The sequence below is a fragment of the Anolis carolinensis genome, chromosome 5, assembly GCF_035594765.1.
Source record: "Anolis carolinensis isolate JA03-04 chromosome 5, rAnoCar3.1.pri, whole genome shotgun sequence".
Lineage (NCBI taxonomy): Eukaryota > Metazoa > Chordata > Lepidosauria > Squamata > Dactyloidae > Anolis > Anolis carolinensis.
The window spans coordinates 86,359,601-86,382,683 of NC_085845.1; the positions used below are offsets into that span (position 1 = coordinate 86,359,601).

Below are 23,083 nucleotides of genomic sequence, written 5' to 3' on the forward strand. Positions count from 1 at the left end.
AAGCCCTGATCTATTACATAATTGGCCACAGCTCAGAAAGTTCATTTTAAGAGGTAGATCCATTTGTTGTTAAAAGTGTTTAAGTAAAAGCCTTGTGTTATTTATCATTATTTTGGGGAAATGCCTTCATTTTACCCAAGCAATTGGTCATGGTAAAAACAGGAGTCAGTTCTACACTCTATGGAAACTTAATTCGATAGCAATTCAGAATTGTTTGGGTGAGTTCCCCTGGCATACAACCACATTTCAAAACCATTTTGCTGGACAAAAGGCAGGATATAATATAAATTGAAAAAAATGAATGTTTGTAAAGAAGTAAACCCAACTGAATTCAACAGGGCTTATTCCAAATGAAATAAGCATAGCATTGGTGCCTTAATGTCCAAAAGAACTTTGGAAATGTATTTCTTAGTCCTAAATCTGATGTTTGTACAATCCCTCCTGCTTATTTATCCCTTCCTCATTCTCCTTTATCCCACAGGTTTTGTACAAGCGATTGTGTCCTCCTTTACCAGGTCAAAGTTGTTTTTTGCTCTCCACTTTGCTGCCCTGTCTACCGTAGTTTCATTCAAGAGCCTCCCTGCTGAATAACAAGTGCAAGGCTCTGTAAAAAGATTTCATTTACTGCTGAGTGACTCCTGTAAGGGGAGCAATTATTGGGAAAGGGCTGCCCTGTCTATAAAATGTTAGATCAAGTCAAGTATCTTTTACGCAAAGATGCTGAGTTACAACAAAGAATTCCTGCTAATTACAGGGCCTTCCTTCATCCTTTCTGACAGCCATTCCCGGAAGGGAGATCCCTGAGGGATAACCCTTCTGTCAGTAAAGCAATGGATGTACAAGGCAGAAAAAGAGCCAAAAGTCGATTTGTTCTTTAGAGGCATCTTAAATATAGGTTTGTAGTGCTCTTTCTAGTTCAAGTCCCTTGATGCATATTTATAAAGTAGGCCCAAACCAAAGAGATTGATTGAAATGCCCAAGCTGCAGCTCTAGCTCTGGTTGGATCTGTCTATGAGACCCAGCATGCAAACAAGGCTCCCTACAGCTATATTTCACACAGTGAGGAACATACATGTTCCATGGTGTTGGAGAAACTCTGTTATTTCCAATGGAAATCTGTTCCTTCAGATAATGCTAGACTACAACCTCAAGCATTCCCAACCTCTGTTATGCTAGCTAATGGCAATGGGAGTTACAATTTGCCAGTATCTGATTCTGACTTCAAATCTGTGTAGTTGGCGGAAACAATGCTTTTCTAGAAGGAAGCCCTGTCATCGTTGCTGAGGCAGACTGTGGCTGAACTCATATAGGACAAGAAACCATAGGTTGGCACTAGAGGCGAATTAGGCGGTTGCCTGTGGTGCAATGCAATGGGGGGCGCAATCGAGGCGCCCCCACATGCGCATGGTGCCACCATGCCGCCAGGCCAAAGGAAGGCTGTCAGGTCCATCGCCCATGCTTTTTTTTCATTTTTACCAAAAAGTCCGATGGTCCTGTGCGCGTTTGCAGGGCTTCCCCACTCGTCTGCACGGAGAGGTGGCTGGTGTGCCTTCTGTGTCCACGTGGGCGAGTGGGGAAGCCCTGCGCATGCGCACAGGCCCATCACCCAAAATGGCTGATTGTCCTATGCACGTGCGCAGGGCTTCAATCGCCCGTGCGGACACAGAAGGCATGCCAGCCACGCGTCCACATGGGCGATTGGAAGCCCAGTGCATGCACACAGGACCATCGGCCAAAATGGCTGATGGTCTTGTGCGCGTGCGCACTCTCCAGACTCCACCCGCTTCAATCGGCACTTCCTTTTAACGATTGAAGTGGGTGGAGAGTGCGCACGCCGGCACGCAGGGCGGGCCCACGCTGGTGTGGGCCCGCCCTGCGTGCCGGCATGCCAGAAGGAAGCGCTGGTGGCATGCGCGCTCTCCAGGAGGCTGCCACCACCGCCTCCGCCTCCTCCTTCTCCACTGAAGTCTGCAGGAAGGAAGGCAAGTGGGTTTTTTTTATTTGTGTGAATTAGTTTGGGGGGAAATTGGGGGGGGCAAAAATTCTGTTTGCCTACTATTCAAAATCACCTGGGGACGGCTCTGGTTGGCACTGATTAAATGAGCCTGAGTGAACTTCCCTTTTCAACTCTGGTTCAGTTGTGAACAGAAGATCAGAAATATTGGGTGGAGATTCAGAGCAGACAATCTCAAAAATATACAGACTGTCAACTCTAATCTGAAGTTGAATGTATTTGGTAGATTTCGTGGTGGTTGGAGATTTTGTCTCCCAACAGAATCCATTGTGAGCCAAATCCCTGGCATCCCTGTAACCACAAAATAGGTATATAGTTCTCCACAACCCTCCCCTTCACTTTTAGGCCCCTTTCCCCTAGCATAGTCCAAAATGTCTACCCTACCCTTTCCTTCTAGCCCTGAAAATTCCCCCTCTTCCCCGTCCCCTCCACACCATGCCTCACCCCCATCCCTATTACTACCCCTCCCATACCCTATTCCCTTCTTTCCTCCCCTTACCATCCCCTTAGTTGTAGTTTTGAGAAATGCATCAATAAAAATTATTATATAAAAAAATTCTCCACAACCTTTCTTCCTAAAGGAGGTGACAAGTAATTTTAGCAATTTCTTCCTGCTATCAGAAAGTCTTTAAAAATGCAGTTTTCAAAGCCTATTGGCAATTCAGTATTTAATTCTGCACAAAATTTGCACATGGTTGTTTTTCACATAGAAGAGCACATTCTGCAAATCAAAAGCTGTTTACTGGGTAGAAAAAGATGTTTTCATATATATCGATCATTTGTTAATTTTGTGCAGTCCTCAATTTCTGATTTTTTTGGTGCAGGAAACATTTTTTCTGTACAGAAAGTAACACCTTCACAATCTTTATCAAATGTGACAGATGTGTACCTAGTGTAAAAATAGGAGTAAATAGCACTTTTACTGAATTCCAGTTCCTATGCAATGGAAAGTTTAGATTAGTATTGCACTCTCTGCAGTAAATAGGAGTCAATGCAAAACGAAATAGAGTTCTAAAGCTTTAAAAATAACAACAGCCAATTTGAATGATGAAGGAACAAGACTGAGGTTTCACTTTCTTCTCTCATACATCATTCAAGACTCAAGATTTCTCAAACATTTACAATGGGTTTGTAATTGAGCAGGACATGTACATTTAAAATTCCCCATGGCACAAATAATATCTACCAATAAAATCTGGGATTCCACTGTGTGATCTTATATTGTTAAATTTAAAATATTTCGCCCATGCTTGGATTTACCTTGGACCAAGTGTGCCAGGGACATAAAGGGAAGGCACACTTGACTTCTAATAGAAATAAGAGAAATCATAATCACGTTTTTAAAAAAATCTTCTGATTTCAATTGATCCTTTGAATACATGTAGACACTCACACACTCCTACACAAGATCTTCTCCATTTCCCTTTCTTCCACCATCATACACACACTGTTTTGTGTAGGAAACTTAAAGATGTCTACATGGAATTTGCTTCCAAAAGGTAACAAATCCCACAAAAAATAATAATTGAAAAATGGAAAAAATAGGTGGCAGCACATTGTTGGCTAGGAGTAGAAAATTATGTACAGATCAAAACTATCAAAATGTATCAAACCACTTTGGTACATGGCTTGGAAAACTGCATTTTATAGCAAAACAATGTACATCCTCTGCATGTTTTTTCAATGCCTGTAAAATTTGTTCAGAGAGATTTGGAAACAAGCTCCACATATGGCATCATATTATAACTTGCTAGTTGAAAAGACACATTATACTATTAGTGAAGATCATTTTAACTCATGCTCTTAATTTACAAAAGTTTTAAAAATCAATATGCATTTTAATCCCTTTGAAATATAAACAAAAGTTGTGTTGTAAAAATAAGGGGGCATTGGGTGGCGATTCAGAGCAGACAATTTTAACAAAATGGCAGTTTACATGGCACCAAATGGTTACAAGCACAAAGTGAAAGGCATGGCTATTGTGCAATTCCATCTACATTTCCATTTAAAACTGTCAGTAGAAATTTTAGATGGGTTGCATTTTAAAGCAATGGTTCTCAACCTGAGGGTGCCCAGATGTTTTGGCCTTCAACTCCCAGAAATCCTAACAGCTAGTAAACTGGCTGGGATTTTTGGGAGTTGTAGGTCAAAACACCTGGGGACCTAAAGGTTAAGAACCACTCTTTTAAAGGGAGACAAATTTAGGAAAAGTGCACAAAGCTAATAATTAGAATTGTTGTTTGATTTGCTTTGGGCTAATCACCAATGCCTCTGTGCTAGCTCTGGAACATGTAAAGGCCAATGTTTCAAGTTTTCTAGTGCTCTGCAGAGTGGGGGACCATAGTTTTCACTTACGCCTACTTTCATAAATAGCTCGTGATTTCTCATACAGCTCATATGGGTCAGGTTTTCTTGGGTCGAAGGCCTCTGTTGAATCAGGAAAAGAACTCCTGTGAAGGGTAGGTGGGAAGGGGATATTCTGTGGTATAGCTGGAGCGGATAGACTTGTCTGAGGACTGCCTTGATTCTCCCATCGTTCCATTACCTATAATAAATGATAGAAAAACGAGGAAACATGATTTAGAAATTCTGCAAGACAAATCTCTGTCATTTCTTTCCACTGAGCTACACAATTCCTGGACATTTTACAGTGCAATCTAATAAATTTAAAAGTAAGTCGTGCTGAGTCTAATGGGACTACAGTATTAGTTGCCACTGGCTATACTAGCTTAGGCATTTTATAAACAGTAAGTGTCATTATTAATAACTGAAACATATTTTGTGTTCTAGTTTATCTATTCTCTCAGGAGACACAAACAAGAACAATTGCTACAACCTGAACAATGTCAAAACAACGGGAATCTGGGCTTCATTTTTAATGAAGCTTTGTGAATGTCAATATGAAACAAGCTATTGATGTACTTATTAAAATAGTTAAAATATGTATGTCTTCCTGATAAGAAAAAATTCTCAGGGCAGCACTCAATAAAACTGATTTAAAAATGTAACAACAAGAATAATTAACTTTATTTATATTCTGCCTGTCTCCCTGTGGGTACCCAAGGTGGCTAACAACCACACAAACTAATCACAATTTAAAACAAATCAAATACAAAAATAAAAAAAATCAAATAGTAGTGTGTGGATATAATATTAAAATACAATAAATACAATAAAAATTAAATTTATAATTCACAATTTTCCCAGAATCCCACCCATGCCTCTCATTTTCTCTCAAATTCCTGCTGCAAAAGGCAAGCAGGGTTGGGGATATCCTGGTCTCTCTTGGGAGGGGGTTCTATTACCTTATCACACTGAGCCCCCCCCCCCAATGTCATTTCTCCAGCAGGCAAGGTGAAATGGCAGGTGTGAGGGGCGACTCTGTTGCCCTGAATGCTGCTCTGGCATGGCGATGCTTTCCCCATCATACAGGGGAAGTGTCACCCAAATAGGGCAGAAGTGTGCTGGCCCTATCCATTGTTTCCACCAAACACTCCTGAGCAGATGGTGGGACAGAGAGAAGACCTACCCAGATGATCTTAGTGTTCTTAGAGGCTCATACAGAAAGCTACAGTTTTTCAAATAACCTGGACCTAAGCCATAATGGGCTTGGTAGGTCAAAACCAGCACTTTGAATTTGGTCCAAAAATTGGTTGGCAGACAGTGAAGCTGTTGCAACAGAGGCATTATACGCTCCATGTAGCTAGTCCCAGTTAGTAGTTTGTCGTCTGCTCTTTCGACCAATTGACATTTTTGAACACTTTTCAAAGGCATAGGTAAAGGTAAAGGTTTCCCCTGACGTTAAGTCCAGTCGTGACTGACTCTGGGGATTGGTACCGCTCTCCATTTCTAAGCCAAAGAGCCAGCATTGTCCATAGACATCTCCAGGTCATGTGGCCGGCATGACTGCATGGAGCGCCGTTACCTTCCCGCTGGAGTGGTACCTATTGATCTACTCACATTTACATGTTTTCAAACTGCTAGGTTGGCAGGAGCTGGGGCTAACAGCGGGCGCTCATTCCGCTCCCGGGATTTGAACCTGGGACCTTTTTGTCTGCAGCTCAGTTCAGCAGCTCAGCGCTTTAACACACTGTGCCACCAGGGGCCTCCACTTCAAAGGCATAATAATAGTAATAATAATAATAATACTGTCCCTGTTTTTACATGGTGCTGGAATAAAACCAACCTCAGCACCAACCAAGCCTCCAAAGGGAGGGTATTCCACAACCTGGGTGACACAGAAGGCCCTCTCACAGTGTTTGGCACATCTTGGTTGGCACATGGACAGAGTGCAACTCTGTTCAGTTCTGGAGCAGAAGTATAGAGGAAGGAATATTCATTCAAGTACCAACAAGATTCCAAACTCTGGTATTTGAATGTCTTCAGTAGTATCTAGAATTCGGATCAGAAGTGTTTTGACAACCTATGTAATTTTCTAAAATTGTTATATGGTTGCTATATGATATTTGGATAAGAAGACTAATTTATTGGGCTTTGCACTTAGCTTCAGTGGCAGCTTCATATACAGTATATCGGAGTAATCTGATTGGGAAGTTACAAGAGCATGTACTGCTCTGAACAGGCAAGAGAAAGTCATTTTTGAGAGTCCCTGGGGTTGCTGGTCATTTCCCAGAATGTAGATTTTTTTGGTCAAAATGAAAACTAAGTTATCTCTGTGGGTTCTTCTGGATGGCTGTATCACTTCTATCTAGTCTTCTGCTACTGTTGAAGTTGGTAGACATGTACATCTAGAAAGTTGGCATTAGCGCCCATTCTGAAAAACACAGACTTTTTCCTGGAATAGTGATGCACTAGAGCCCTGAAACACCTTTTCACCACAAACCACACTCTGTCCAGGTATTTCAGTAAGTAAAAGTTTATACATAAAGGATATATATAAAAATAAGCAAATTCAAAAGAGAGAATCAACGTTCAAAAGGTTATTTCCAAAATAGCCGAGAATTCCAACATCCTTTCAAATACAGTCTTCAGAGTCAATCCAAAAATATATCCGTAAACAAGATAGTATGAATCAAAGGCAGACAATCTATGCCACACATGAACTAGCAGCAAGAACAAACTTAGAAACTTGAATAAATTCCAAGAACATGGGACCAAAACCCGAGAGCTGTTCACCTAATTACGAGGCATAATAATAGTAATAATAATATCACCCCGGTTTTTTACATGGTGCTGGAATAAAGCCAATGTTGTTCACCTCCTACAACATTGCTCTCACAAAGAATTGTACCAACACAAATGACTTTAAAAGGCATTAATCCCTCCCATAACATCATTTCTCGCACACCTGCATTTCTCACACACCTGCTTTTCCTTTCCTTATCTCTAATTCACTGGGAAAAGTGAGTCTGTTTTTGTTGCATGCTCTGTCTCCACAATTCCAAGCACCTTGACTTAGACATTCATCTCCCACTTTTATCTCAGCCTGCATTTGTGGCAGATTCTCATGAGAACTCATATCGCTTTCTCCAGTCTCGTGGAAACTACCAGGAGATTCTAAAAGGACTCTGTCTAGGCCACTTCTATCTTTCTCTGGGCCCTCTGAATCTATCCCAGCATCCCCTTTCTCATCTCCTGAGCACTCAGAATCTGACTATAACAAATAGGTTGTATAAAGTGGTTGCGGTGGAATTTTTGTAACTTATTACATTTCCATCAAGTCTTGTGCTAACTGGTAAACTTGGTGGGCATGGCTACTCTGAAAACAGATAATAAAAATTAGATACTGGCTTTCTTTTTAAAGTTAGATACTGGCTTTCTTTTTAAAACAACAACTGAAATCTTAGAATCTGGGCCAGATGACAGTCCAAACAGGCACTGAAAAAAATCCAGCTACAACGGGAGATAGGGTAAGCCTACTGGTAGGCCATCTAAAACTGTCCCCAAGCACTGAGCCAGTATTAATAAAAATGGATCTGTGACCACTTCCTGCCTGCAACTCAATCAATCCTAGATTGCCTACCTAGAACTTTTACCAATCCTGTCCATTTTATCAGAATACAGCTGATTTGCCCTCATCTAATCCAATACAGCATCCAGGCTCAGGGCCAGTACCTGCACTACCTTGTAATAGAAGAAATGAGCAGATAAAATAAGCTAGACATTTTAAGATAAAATGCACATGAAAGAAACAAAGGAGGAAGGTGAAAAAAGAGCAAGAGAGAGAGGAATAAATCACACAAGTCTTGGTATCTCCTTTATGTCAACATATTAAATTTTTCACAGATAATTTAAAACCAAAACCAGAAACTTTGATACAATGACAGATCCAAAGATAGGATAGAAGCTTTGACCACTTTTCATTTGTCAAAAGTGGGTAGCACATATGAAAACGGCTGGGAAAATTCTTTTAGAGACACAGTCCGAGTATATATTGGAACAAATCTATTTTGTATTTCCTAAAAGAAAGGAAATGCTAAACTCAGATCCAATAGTAACAGAGATCCATTTTGTTGTCAGATGAATCTTCACCCTCCCCCCGTTGCCTTCTGCAAGTTCACAATGTGGTTTTATGTTCTCCTTTACAAATGACTGAACAAACCCTAAGGCAAGGTACACGTTATGTACAAATGTGCCGAATAAAGACCTGCTGTCAATTTTAAATGTAAAGGGACGATTTGGAGTTCAGAATAGATGGCAAGGAGAGGGAAATCGAGTGCTTAGTTCTTTCCCTGCCTTCCATTTCCCCCGTTTCATACATCCTTCCCTTTCTCTCTGTTGCCAGAAGCAGGTTTTGATGACAGGACAGGGTTATTTCCAACTGCAAACATTATCTCACCTATTTCCCATTACACCATTCTTTTCATTCCTACAAGAACTCTTGTGTTTCTCAGTTAATGTTATTGGAGGGTAGAACACAGTCAAAAAAGAGAGGAAGAGTCAAACCATTCAATTTTTTTAAAAGGGAAAAAGTTTTCTTGAATGTTTGCATGTATGTGTAAAGGGGAACACATCTTTTCAAATCAATATAAAAAATACACATGAAAAACATTTGCAAAGTGGTTCTCATTTTACTTCTGGAATGAAAACATTGATTAGAATAGTGTTTGTACTTCTGAAATTCACATACAGCTTTCAGCTTTAAAATGTTCCAAGATGCATATAAAAGTGTAATATTCAATAAAATGTACTTAAAGTGAGATTTTTACTATACATGTATAAAACGTGCAATGCACCATAAATTGCACATAAAATTGCAAATTTCACCATAATATGTATAAAATCAACATTTTAAAACTATACAACACATAAATATGAGCATACATTTCCATACAACAAAAATGTACATTTCTTCCACTCCGAAATCCCATAGTTTAACAAAGAAAGGGTATGAAAGAGGCCTACGAATGAAAACATTAGAAATTTTGCTGGATGAAAAATCATGTAATCACTCTGTCACTACTAAAAAGGTGCCTGCAACGGCAAACTGTAGATGCCTTTACGGTACTATCTCTGGGATTACTTTTGTCTTTTCTACAATATACAAGCAGCCCCCAAGTTACAAACAAAATAGGTCCTGCAAATTATATTAAAATTAAGTTTGTATATAAGTGAGAACTTGTATATTTTTTAAATCACTCCAGCCAAATCTCTCCCCACCCCCCTCTATATCTTTGGATTAACACCCCCGCTGTGTTTGTTTTGCTGTCCATGCCCATGTTCAGAAGATTCCACCTCATTTTCTGTCCCTTTGAGAATTGGATTTTGAAAAATGTGGCTTTTTGTGGAAAAGGGGTTTGGTGATAAAGCTTCAGTGGAGACATATTTTCCCCATGATAACAGTGCATTTCTCTTCCTAGGGATAGATTTCTCTCACTTCCTGTTGTCTAGATTTCTTAACTAGGAGTTGTTTCTAAATTGGATATTTGTCGCTCAGGGATTGTCAGTAGTTTAAAGCATAAAGAAAAACCTTAAAATCTTGTTTGTAGAAAGATTAGAACAATTCATATGTGTTTGTTAGGTAGTACTAGGTCTTCCACACTATATCCAGCTAAAGCAGTGGTTCTCAACCTGTGGGTCCCCAAGGTGTTTTGGCCTACAACTTCCAGAAATCCCAGCCAGTTTACCAGCTGTTAGGATTTCTGGGAGTTGAAGGCCAAAACGTCTGGGGACCCACAGGTTGACAACCACTGAGCTAAAGGGCATTGATATCAGAAGATCCTGGACAATCTTTGGAAGACAAAAAAGCTGGAAGGAATGTGTGTTTTCCCTGTCGTTATTTTGTTAATGTTCAAATTGACATCTTTCATTTTAGCAAAGAAGATGCCCAATTCACTCCAAATGTTGAGGCCTGTGAAGCAAATCATCTCAAAAAAACTTTTTCACTTTTCCCTGCTGAAGTCACAGGCTCACATAAAACATCCTCAACCTCACCCTTGACCTCATATGTTGAGGCTACACAGGCCTCAACATATGAGGTCGAGGATGATGTCAAGGATTTTTTATGTGAGCATGTGACTTCAGCAGGTGAAAGTGAAAGAGTTTTTCAAGATGTTTTGGATAGATCAGTAGTTGGGGAAACAGACAATGTTTCTCATGAGAATCTCCCAGGGACTGACTGTGAAAGAAACGTGTGGGAGAATGGAGGGCTACCGATAAACCAGCGTTTATGGCTCAGACAGGAGGGGGTGAGACAGAGACAGATTCGGGTTTCTCAGAGACTGAAAGATAAACAAAGGGAGCCCAGGTGTGGGAAACAATGATGTTTAGGTAAGAGAGAGACTTCTTAAGTCATTGGTTCCCAAACTTTGGGCCTCTGGGTGTTTTGGATTTCAACTCCAAGAAATCCCAGTTAGTTTACCAGCTGTTAGGTGTTTACCAGTGTGAGAGCTGAAGTTCAAAACACCTGGAGGTCCAACAGTTGGGAAACACAAATGTTCCTGGGATAAATGCCTGTCTGGAAACGCCCTATGACTTTGATGACCAGGGTTTGAATTCTTGTTCAGCCATGGAAACTTATTGGGTGACATTAGGTAAGTCATACTTTCTCAGTTTCAGAGATTGGCAATGGCAACTTCTCCTCTGAACAAATCTTGCCAAGAAAACCATGTGATAAGTTCGCCTCTGGGCTTCCATAAGTTGGAAATGCCTTGAAAGCACATGACAATAGCAGTAACAACAACAACTCAACAAAGAGCCATATATTTATTATCTGAGGCAAAGCAAACATTGTGGCATAATCGAATTTTTGTTTATGTGCTCCTTGATCTTACTGCTATTGTGCTCCCATAATTTTAAATTGCTCATGAAGACAACAAATAACTGCCTGCAACTAGTGTACAAAGCAACAGGATCTAATATTACCTACTCATCTTGGCTAAATGCATTGAGAACTATTTCATGAATCATGCTTTATCAAACTGAAAGGATGCAAGCAAGATTATATGTCGCATACTAATTATTTATTTTAGCGTAGAGTTTTGAAGTATATAACCAGGTCACAAACAAACACAAGACCAACATTTACAGAATAACACTAAACAGGTAAGACTAAATGCCAGAGTACGTACTTTCAAAAGACAATAACATTTACACTCTTTTCATTTCAATATGTATTCCAGGTATGGCTAATGTTACATTTAGCCCATAGGTAAAAACCCCTATTTTAAACGGGACCTTTCCCCTTGAAATCACTTAAGGTGCATGTTCAATGCGGTTTGACACCGCTTTAACTAGCATGGCTCAATACTATGGAAACCTAAGATTTATAATCTGGTGAAGCACCAACACTCTTTGGCAGAGAAGGCTAAAGATCTTCTAAAACGACAACTCTCGGGATTCCACAGCGTTGAGTCATGGCAGTTAAAGTGGTGTCAAACTGCATTAATTCTATAGTGTAGATGCGTCTTTAGTTCTTTGCTTAATTACTTCAGGGGTGAGAACATGCAATCCTCCTGATGTTGCTAATGTTTATAATAGACTTTGAGTTTATTAAAAAATCGCAAAACAGCAAATCCGCGAAAAGTGAATCATGAAGTAGTGAGGGAACACTGTATAGGTAATGGTGAGGTATGAGAGGAATTGCAGGCAACATTTAGAAGGCCACATTATTTTCACCTCTGGTTCACGTGTTAATCACTTGATACTTAAGGAAACTATTTACTAGTGTACAATGATATAAAAATAAGTAAAAGAAAATGTCATCCATAAATGGAGTCAGCTCTGCATATCTAAGGATTTTGCACTCACAGATTCAACTATCCACAGACTGATTTTTAAAAAAAACAATGCATGATTCTGTCATTTTATATAAGAGACACCATTTTACTACACCATTGTACCTAATAGGGCTTGAACATCCTTTGATTTTTATATCCATGGGAGATCCTGGAATGAAATCCTAAAAGGATACCAAAGGTCCACTGTATATTTAATTTAGAATAATTCCGCTATTAAAGCAATGGCTTATCTTTCAATCAAATAAAGATTATTTAAATAAATATATCCACTGGCAGAAAATTCCAGAGTAAAATTTATACCACTAAAAGGTCTAAAGGGACTTGAATGCTATTTGGAAGCACCAGAATAGCTGACAATCTCAGACTCTTAAAACAGAAGATGCATTTTCACATTTCCTATTCCAAATGGTTTAGGACTTAAACTTGTCCTATTAGGCTGCACTCATATGCATGCCTGCTTGAAAATGAGATGGGATTAAAATCTTTAAGAAGGATTAATGATAATTCTCATTGTGCATATTCACAAATTAGCCTCATTAAGTCTCATGGCATATATTTTCAGGCGCTTATGGTTAGTATAGCAGAATTAAAAATAGATATCCTGGCCACAGTTAGTCAGAATGTTTTCAGTGAAAGAGAGTTAAGGGCATAGTCTGTTTTACCCCAGTGAAAAAGATGAGTTTTAGAAGTTACAAATGTTCATGCTCACATATACAAATATTTTTTCCAAGCAAACTTACAGGCTTTGGAGTCTTCCATGGTGAAAAGAATCCTTTAAAAAAGGAAAAGAAACAAAGCATCAGTGCATTCATCTTTTATTTTTATGTCCCAGATTGGATAACAATAGAAATATTTTCTGGTTTATTCAAGTGTGTATCTTTTATTAGCAGACAGTGAGGGAGAAAAGCCCCCGGAGAACGTTATAGCTGCTGAACAAAAGCTTCCCATTGCAGGTCACTGTGACATGTGCTTGGTGAAGTCAGAAATAAATTTGCTGTTATATTTAGAAACAGTTGGGGCAAGTGCAAATAACCTAACATAGAATTCTTTGCTTGTTCATCAGAAAAACCAATAAAACCCACACACATTCCTATACATTTGTACTGTACTCCAGAGCTGTTTCCACAATGCAGAATTATAGCAATTTGACATCATGTTAACTGCCAAGGCTTAATGAATATTTACCTTTTTTGTAATTTTTGGAAACTGCCCTGAGCCACCCAGGGAGAGAGGGCAGGTTATAAAGTATCATCATTATCATTATCAAAATGCTATTGGATTCTGGGATTTGTCATTTTGAGAAATATATATTTTTCTCTGTCAGAGTTCCCGTGCCACAACAAACTACAAATCCGGGGATTCTATAGATTCCATAGAATTTCATATAATTCCATGGCAGTTAAAGTTATGTTGAACTGCTATAATTCTGCAGTGTGGATGATCTAAAAGTTGATTTCAAGTTACCCAACAGAGTATCCTTTAACTTTGGTTTGGGTGTAAAACATTTCTATCAATTAACAATAATACATCGCAAGTTGTTATATTAAATGGTATTTAAACTCATGTTGACAATGAAGTGATACTGCCTGGAATTTTTCTGGAGAATTAAAATCATGCAGTTTCTAAAGGAAAATAACCTCTTTCTAGTCTGTAAATTCAAAGATCTAAGACACATTAATGTGTGAAATTAGCATCTCTATATTTATTCAATCTTATTGCAAATACATCTAAAAATAAATAAAAACTGTCTAGTATATTAACCCAATGGTAATGGTAAAACACTTTACATTTGATTTAACTGCAAGCATGTCTATATTTTTATGTAAGTTACAGATACAAATAAAGGAAATATGGTTTTGCAAACAGCAACAAAATAAACAGAAAAGTTGCTTCATATATTGCACTCCATTGAAAATCAAGATTCAGGAAATAAGCATATGAAAAACTATATTGTTAAAAACAGAAAAATATTGACTCTTAGGCATGTACATTTTTTCAAGGATAGCATCTTTTCTCCAACCACGGCACAAAAAAGTGGCTTTGGTTTCTCAAGGCATGTTTCCTTTCACTTTTTTCCCCACAGGATTAGTTTCATGACCACAAAATGCTGACTTATCGATTTCTCTCTTCTACTCTATGGCAATGCCTACGCTTTGGATCCAAATCTTCCCATTATTCACAGAATTTTGCTTCTAGAAGGGGTTTCCTTTTCTGTATGTTAAGGAATTCCCACAAATGATTGTAACTGTGTTTCCAGGAATGAATGGTCCTAAAACAAAACTAAGAAATTGTCATAAAACTAAGATTAAAAACTGAGGATTCAAGCCTGTACAAGCAATCTAGAACTTGATAAAAGTTAGTTTTCTCAAACCCTAAGATATCTCAGTCACTGGGCACAAAAAAGAGCTGTAAGGCCAAGAACAAGTCATGACAGTAAAGACAAAGATCCACCCAGAGGAAAAGTGTTCTTACTATACATCAAGGGAACCACTGACTGCATAGGAAAGCTGATGAAGAAATACAACATACAAACTATCTACAGACCCACTAAGAAAATCTAGCAAATGCTACGTTCAGCGAAGGACAAGAGGGATCCTCTCACCTCTGCAAGAGTCTACCGTATACCATGCAGCTACGGACAAGTCTACATAGGGACCACCAAGTGCAGCATTGCCCAAAACACGAATCAAGGAACATGAAAGGCACTGCAGACTAACTCAGCCAGAGAAATCAGCCATAGCAGAGCACTTGATGAACCAACCTGGACACAGTATATTATTTGAGAACATAGAAATTCTGGACCACTCTAGCAACTATCATGTCAGACTACACAGAGAAGCCATTGAAATCCACAAGCATGTGGACAATTTCAACGGAAAGGAGGAAACCATGAAAATGAACAAAAATATGGCTACCAGTATTAAAAAACACAGGAATTCCAGACACGGATCAATCGGGGCAGCTAATACCTCTGAACAAAAGATTCCCCCAGGCAGGAAGAAGCCAGGAAATGAATCTGGCAAGGCCATTAATGCTAATCAAGGTGATTAATTACAGCATTCACACTGGCCTCCAACAGACAAGAGTTCTTTCTCCCACCCTGGACCTTCCACAGATATATAAACCTTCCTTGCTTAGTTTTTTCCAATATACCTCACAATCTCTGAGGATGCCTGCCATAGATCATAGAATCATAGAATAACAGAGTTGGAAGAGACCTCATGGGCCATCCAGTCCAACCCCCTGCCAAGAAGCAGGAAATCACATTCAAAGGGCCCCCGACAGACGGCCATCCAGCCTCTGCTTAAAAGCCTCCAAAGAAGGAGCCTCCACCACAGTCCAGGGGAGAGAATTCCACTGCCGAACAGCTCTCACAGTAAGGAAGTTCTTCCTGATATTCAGGTGAAATCTCCTTTCCTGTAGTTTGAAGCCATTGTTCTGCGTCCTAGTCTGCAGGGCAGCAGAAAACAAGCTTGCTTCCTCCTCCCTATGACTTCCCCTCACATATTTGTACCTATCATGTCTCCTCTCAACCTTCTGTTCTGCAGGCTAAATATGCCCAGCTTTTTAAGTCACTTCTCATAGGGTTTGTTCTCCAGACCCTTGATCATTTTAGTCACCCTCCTCTGGACACATTCCAGCTTGTCAACATCTCCCTTCAACTGTGGTGCCCAGAATTGGACACAGTATTCCAGGTGTGGTCTGACCAAGACAGAATAGAGGGGTAGCATGACTTCACTGGATCTAGACACTATACTCCTATTTATGCAGGCCAAAAACCCATTGGCTTTTTTAACAGCTGCATCACATTGTTGGCTCATGTTTAACTTGTTGTCCACGAAGACTCCAAGATCTTTTCACACGTACTGCTGTCGAACCAGGCGTCCCCCATTCTATATCTTTGCATTCCATTTTTTCTGCCGAAGTTAAGTATCTTGCATTTGTCCCTGTTGAACTTCATTTTGTTAGTTTCGGCCCATCTCTCTAGATATGGGCAAAACATCAGGAGAGAATGCTTCTGGAACATGGACATACAGCCTGGAAAACACACAACAACCCAAAGAGTACACCTTTTGTTGCTGTGCATTATATTTGTCAGCAAATACTTTTTTGGTTTTAGGGTTTTGAGAATTGAGGTGCCCATTAGATCTGATGACGCATTAGATTGGTTAACTGAAACAATGTATCTGCAAAATTTGTAACAATTGGCCATGGCCATAATCCAGAAAAACCTTCTATAATTAGTGATACATACATACATCTCAGTTATGGAAATATAATAATTTTAAAAGAACTATGATACATTTCAGCATACTTGAGCAAGTTTAAGGGAGAGGGACATGAGGTACATTTACTTGGTCCCGTCATGGCATTTCAAGCAAGGTATGGAGTAGAGTATCAGCATCATAACTTGTGAGTATTCTTGTTGTAGTCATGGTATTGGGGGAAGGAGGGGCAGAACCAGAGCCGGCCCTAGGTATTTTTCAAGTGTAGGCGAACAGAATTTTGGCGCCCCCCCCCAAACCAATCACTGAAAAATAAAAGCGTTGGATAAGCAAAAATGTTGGATAATAAGGAAGTATAAAGGAAAACCTATTAAACATCAAATTACATTATGATTTTACAAATTAAGCACCAAAACATCATGTTTTACAACAAATCAACAGAAAAAGCAGTTCAATACATGGTAATGTTATGTAGGAATTACTATATTTGCGAATTTAGCACTAAACATTGAACAGGGATATAGGGCAGTGTGGACTTAGATAACCCAGATAGCCCTCAGTATTAAAAAAAACCTCTAAAATCAGGACAATAAATAAAGAACAACACTCTGAAAACAGAAGAAATCCAGACAGTAAACAATCAGGGACAGCTAACTCCTCCCAAAAAAAGATTCTCCCAGGCAAGAAGAAGCCAGGCCTTGAAACCACAGGGCCATTAAATGCTAATCAAGGTGATTAATTACAACATTCACACCTGCTTCAAAGAAAAGGTATTTCTGCCACCCTGAACCTTCTACAGATATAGAAACCCCACATACCTAGCTTCCAAGTTCCCACAGACCTCACAATCTCTGAAGGCCCCAAAAGTGGGCTCGCGTGGTGCGAAGGTGGGTCCACGCCGGCCGGAAGGCCCAGCGCGGGCACCGGGAGGCCCAGCGTGGCGGCCGGAAGGCTCGAAAGAGAAGAAGGCGGAGAGTGGTGCCCTCCTCCCAGGACGATGGTGCCCCCGGGACGATGGCGCCACAGGCAAGTGCCTAGTTTGCCTTATGTTTGGACCGCCTCTGGGCAGAACCTCTTCAGAGTTTTCCATGAGCCCCAGCAGCAGCATAAAGATAGAAACACTTGCCACATGTCATGTTTACTGTAAGTAAGGCTGTGGGAGATGGATTTTGCATTTTCATTGTGTCAATTTGTATAATTTTAAATTGATTTATGTTGTATATTTAAGGTGTATCTGTGATTTATTTATGTTGTATTTTAAAGATGTACCTGTGAAGAAGCCACTGAGGGAACATCTGTGATGTGTTCTGCAGAGACAGTTTATAAATAAATACAATAAATGTCAGCATGCACAGGAAAAACTCTACGGAGTTTTTAATTATCTTCTCTCAACAGCAGTATTGTGGTGATGGATTAGAACACTAAAATGGACGAAACAACCTAGTATCAGTACAACCAAGGATATTAAAAGCCCAATGGAAATTAAAAGGTTGGGTTTTAACTGAACTAAAAGCAGTTTATATGAAATATGACAACATTTAGGCTCCCACTCATCCCACACATAAAAATAATAACTGCAAATTACCATAGAATTAAAGTGTTTTATCTTGTGGCCAAGAATGGGTTATAGATGAAAGAAAACACAAGGTTTTCCTCTATAGCTAGCAATTCTAATTTAGTGACCTTTGAAGTTAAATAGGATGATGCTGTGCTACTAAACACAGGTAGGATAATCTATGTGTTGTTATTGCCAGAGCTTATGTTGTTATGAAGCATAGCTAGGCATTCAACGGCAATCTCTATGCAGTCAAAGTGAATCACAACAGGGTGGGCCCAAATGTGGAATAAATATCATTCACCATCAGTAATACCATATACTTACACAAGTTAAAACATCTGAGTTAATCTAGGGTTTCTAACACCAGGACAACCCCACCCTAAATATGTGAACTTAATTTTAGCAAAGGATGAGCCAGGAGACAGGTCTGGATCTTCTAGCATCTTTTCTGGAACTTGGTTACTTTGCAGTGGAGATGTTAAAAAAAAAACTTAAGGTATCTGGCATAACATAATCTATTCTAAAATAATCTGACAACTTCAGAAAATGGCACAGTACAGTCTTCTTATCCATGGATTCAATGCCCATGGTTTCACTTACCCATACTCCAAAAATTATTTTCCCCAAAAGTGTTCATCTTCTATGTATTAGTCTACTAGGTCTTCCAAAGCGGTTCTATGGTATGTCTCTGGCTCAAGTATAGTCAAAATATTATTAATACCGTGTTTCCCTGAAAATTAGACAGTGTCTTATATTATTTTTTGCTCCCAAAGATGCGCTAGGTCTTCTTTTCAGGGGATGTCTTATTTTTCCATGAAGAATTCACATTAATTATTGAACAAAGAAATGAACATTTATTATATACTGTACAGTAGTTGTCATCACAAACCAGCATAACCAAACAAACTGAATCTTATCAAGAATTTCTTGTTACTACCATTATTTCCATGTACAACAATCTATGGTACGTACATTTACCGATCCTGCATGCTCTGCTGTTCTCTTTGGCGGGCATGCTTCCAAACAAAAACTTTGCTAGGTCTTACTTTCAGGGGAGGCCTTATATTTAGCAATTCAGCAAAACCTCTACTAGGTCTTATTTTCTGGGGATGTCTTATTTTCGGGGAAACAGGGTAGTTTCAGGTATCCACAAGGGGTCCTGGAATGTATCTCCCATGGATAAGGAATGTATTGTAATGCTCATTAATTTTAAAGATGCAGTTAAAAGTTAGAGTATCAAGGTAAAGAACGATTACATAGTTCTTTAGCTTGGCTCCCTTGAAAGAAGAAATAAATAAGCTAGTTAGTTCCTGTCACAGTTTTACTTTTTCAAAAAGAAGAAACATAATTTTCTTACTTCTTGAAAATAACTAAAATATATAGTTTTAGTTATTTACGACATCTCTGTATCACAAACCGGTGGTCTGCAATACAAAATACACCATTATTATTATTATTATTATTATTATTATTATTATTATTATTATTATTATATCACAGTAAAACAACATACATAATGCCAAGGGAATATATATGTTGAGTATCCCGCATCCAAAATGCTTTGAGACCAGAAGTGTTTTGGATCCCCCCCCCCCCCCCCGGATTTTGGAATACCTGTATTTGTATATATGTACATAATGTGATGTTTTGGAGATAATTCGTGTATGTTTCATATATACCTCATATATATAGCCTAAAAGTAATTTTAGATAATAATAATAATAATAATAATAATAATAATAATAATAATAATAATAATGGACTCGGGGCGGCTTACATGGGACCTAGCCCGATAAGACAATCAATATCAATAGCACGACTATAAAACAATATTTGTTATCATTTTGTTCATGAAACAAAAGGCCCTTCCACACAGCCATATAACCCAGAATATCAAGGCAGCTAATTCACAATATCTGCATTGAACTGGCTTATCTGAGTCCACACTGCCATATAATACAGTTCAATGTGGATATTATACAGCTCTGTGGAAGGGGCCAAAGTCTGCATACACTGAGCTATCAGAAAGCATAGGTGTCACTATCTCTGTCATCTATCTGTACAATTTTGGATTTCAGAGTATTTTGAATATTTTAATTCCAGATAAAGGATGATCAACCTGTATTAACAAAGAAACAACTTTCTGTCATCAGCCAAGTTGTGTGGTCACCCTTTTGTCCTCAAGATACCATCTGCTTCAGCATATGACAACATATTGACTGATTAAGAGAAACAAGGTGACTTTTGTTACCCCTAAATTTGTAATTTAATATGACATTCATCGATTGAGTGCTTTTCAGAAATGTCATGAAAAAAAGCTGGGCATACATTTATGGTGGATATTCTCAAGCCATTCACTGCCCTATGAGATCCTTTCATTTGGTAAAATGATGGAGAGATTCTCTAAGACTGCCATTAACTATTTTCTTCCAGATTGACACCAATTGTGTGGACATATCAAGCAAATTGTTGGAGAAATCCCTTCATGATTCCTCTTGAAGGAATCAAAAGAATCTCCAAAGACATTTGGTTGATTGTGACAGAGCAGAAAGGGTATCCACATTACCTAAATGAAGGTGAATTGTACCCCCCAAATCAAGAATATTTTGGTACTCAAGGTTGGAAATCCCACAAGCAGTTCCTTCTAATCTCATCAACAAAAGTATAAAAATAAACAAATTTTGTGCGAAAACTAACTTCCTATTGAGAATGGCAGCTAATACTAGGGCTAGTCCTGTGATTCAGCCAGTACTTTGGAGATATTAACAATGATGACGATTTCAGACAACGTAACTGCTACCAAGACAATTCAAAAGGTTTGTTTTCCAGCAGGAATTTGGCTAAGATGGTGACATCGTGGTATATTCATTTCAATGTGACTTCCTATTGCTCTGTCTACCAATGAATATCTTTGCATATTTCTTGTACTTATCGAAGATGAGGAAGAATCAACTGTTTTCAAGAAACCTAAACATAATGCAGAGTTTTACAAACTGTCAGGATGTGAAAGCCCAGCACTCATAACAGCTGAACTCTCCACATCCCGTCAGAGCAATGGGGGGTGGGAGATAATCTAAATGATAAGGACCATCTGGCTAGGAGCATGGGTTTTATGGCCTGCTCTGGTTTTTCAAGCCTGGGAAAAGACTACATAACAGATACGTGTGACTATGGAAAGGGGGGGAGGTAGGAGGTGGATATACTCGGGGTTTTGTGGGAATACATTAGTTCTAGCTTCGTTTTCATCTTGTAAAGAAGGTCTTCAATAAAGCATTTCCACAGAACTGCCTTGTGAGCCTGCTTTGAGTCCTATAGCTTTCAAGAGCTGACACAAACATGCTAAATTTAGAGCAGCATAAAAATATGTGTGTAGTGTCCCAAGATATTTGCTGCCAAAGCCATGGACAAAATGGTACCTCCCTATTCTAAGTATAGATGCAAACTGGCCCAGAAGTTGATTGTACTTCACCACTGAAGATGGGACAGTAAATTTCCTGATAAATGAGAGCAACAGTCTAATTTAGGGTATGGCACACTACTACTACTACTGACTCCCAGTATCTGCCACTTCAGTCAACTTTCTCTCAGCCTAAAGTTAGGACCAGTACTTTGCCCTGTTTTTTTTTACTTATTAGTATATAATTAAAGTTTAATAATAAGTAACAGTCACATTCCAAGTGTTGAAACAAGTTTGTTCTCAATCCAATAGATTTTTTAACATACGAAAACATCAACATAATTACACTGACTATTGAGGCCAAATCTACACTATCCATTTCATAGAGTTTGACAACTCCCACAAAAGTGTGTGAAAGAAAGCCCATATTACTCATCAGTGCTCTGCGGTTTGTGCAATCACCATCTCGGCCTGAAACCGGGTTCAGGACTTCCTATGTAATCATTTGCACACCAAACCCACTTTCTTCAATACTGGTCTGAAACTGTACTAAACAGCCAGTGTAGAAGGGGCCTAAGTCAGGCTTCAGATAGGCATTCCGATATCAAATAACTAGATCATTGGGTTTGCATATAGAAATCTTAAGTTCCACTCTGTATCTAATCTTAAAGGACAATCATTGCTTTTGGAAATATCACCGTATCTGAAGGCCTTTCTCATAGCCCCTGAGACTTTAAAAATTGGTGGCAAACAGCTCAATGTACTACAGTCAATAGGGGAAATAGATGATATTGACTGTACTATTGATTATTTCATTGACCAGAGTTTACGGGATAGCCAGTATGATAGTGAACATTGTATTGAACAGTCAACAATAATAATAGACACCATATTAAATTCAATTTAATAATTCAATATTGATTCAAATATAAATATAATTCTTTTCTCTAGAATGAGTCCAAGGATTGTATTTATTAATAATGATGTGTCTTTCTAAATACTAATTAATTGAACATGGAAGTTTATGCAATTTGTCATTATTCAGTGCATGTTTGTTGGGAAACAGTAAAAAAGAATATAAAACAGTAATAATTCAAAACGGATTTATATATTTTTATATTTTAAAATGCACTAAGCTTCACCCCTTTCCCTTGGGTGACGCTGCTCGAGACGGCAAAATTTCAGCAGTTGTCCAGCCTGAATAGTAACCCTTGGCACCCTGTATTTCATTAGACAAGGTTTGATTTACATTGGTCATGAGTAGCAAAATATGGGATTTGTTTAAAATGCTTTATACAATATCCGGAGAAGTCCATAATCCCAGACAACAGTCTTATGAAGGAAGGTACAGATAACTAAAATGATATGGAAAGTTCAGAGAAAAGTTGAATAAATAGACTTGGCCATCTTAAAAAATAGCTTGGAATCGATAAAGACAGCAAGATAAAATAATGGTTTAAAACATTTTACCCTGAGTCCCCCCCCCCCCCCCCCGGGCGAGAAGGGCGGGGTATAAATGCTGGAAATAAATAAAAATAAATTATGTGTAGCATAAGATTAAATGCATACCTAGTTTGTGATATTAAATGCATATCTAGTTTAAAAGATTAAATGCATATCTAGTTTAAAGATAGATACCGGTATGTTGTGAAGACTAATACAGCATTTTTCCCTCCAGATGAGAATGCT

General features: G+C 38.7%; 1 protein-coding gene across 21 annotated transcripts in view; it reads right to left on the minus strand.

The window, feature by feature from the left end:
* Positions 1-23,083, minus strand: part of magi2 (membrane associated guanylate kinase, WW and PDZ domain containing 2) — a 929,612-nt gene that overhangs the window by 145,336 nt on the left and 761,193 nt on the right. For 19 of the 21 annotated variants that reach the window (XM_062983516.1, XM_062983514.1, XM_062983517.1 and 16 more), the window contains 2 exons: positions 12,954-12,985; positions 4,370-4,559 (listed from right to left, as the gene is read on the minus strand). In XM_062983516.1, the coding sequence (XP_062839586.1) occupies positions 4,370-4,559; positions 12,954-12,985 (222 nt within the window). The remainder of the gene's footprint in view (positions 1-4,369; positions 4,560-12,953; positions 12,986-23,083) is intronic. The other 2 variants (XM_062983518.1, XM_062983515.1) reach the window with 1 other exon arrangement.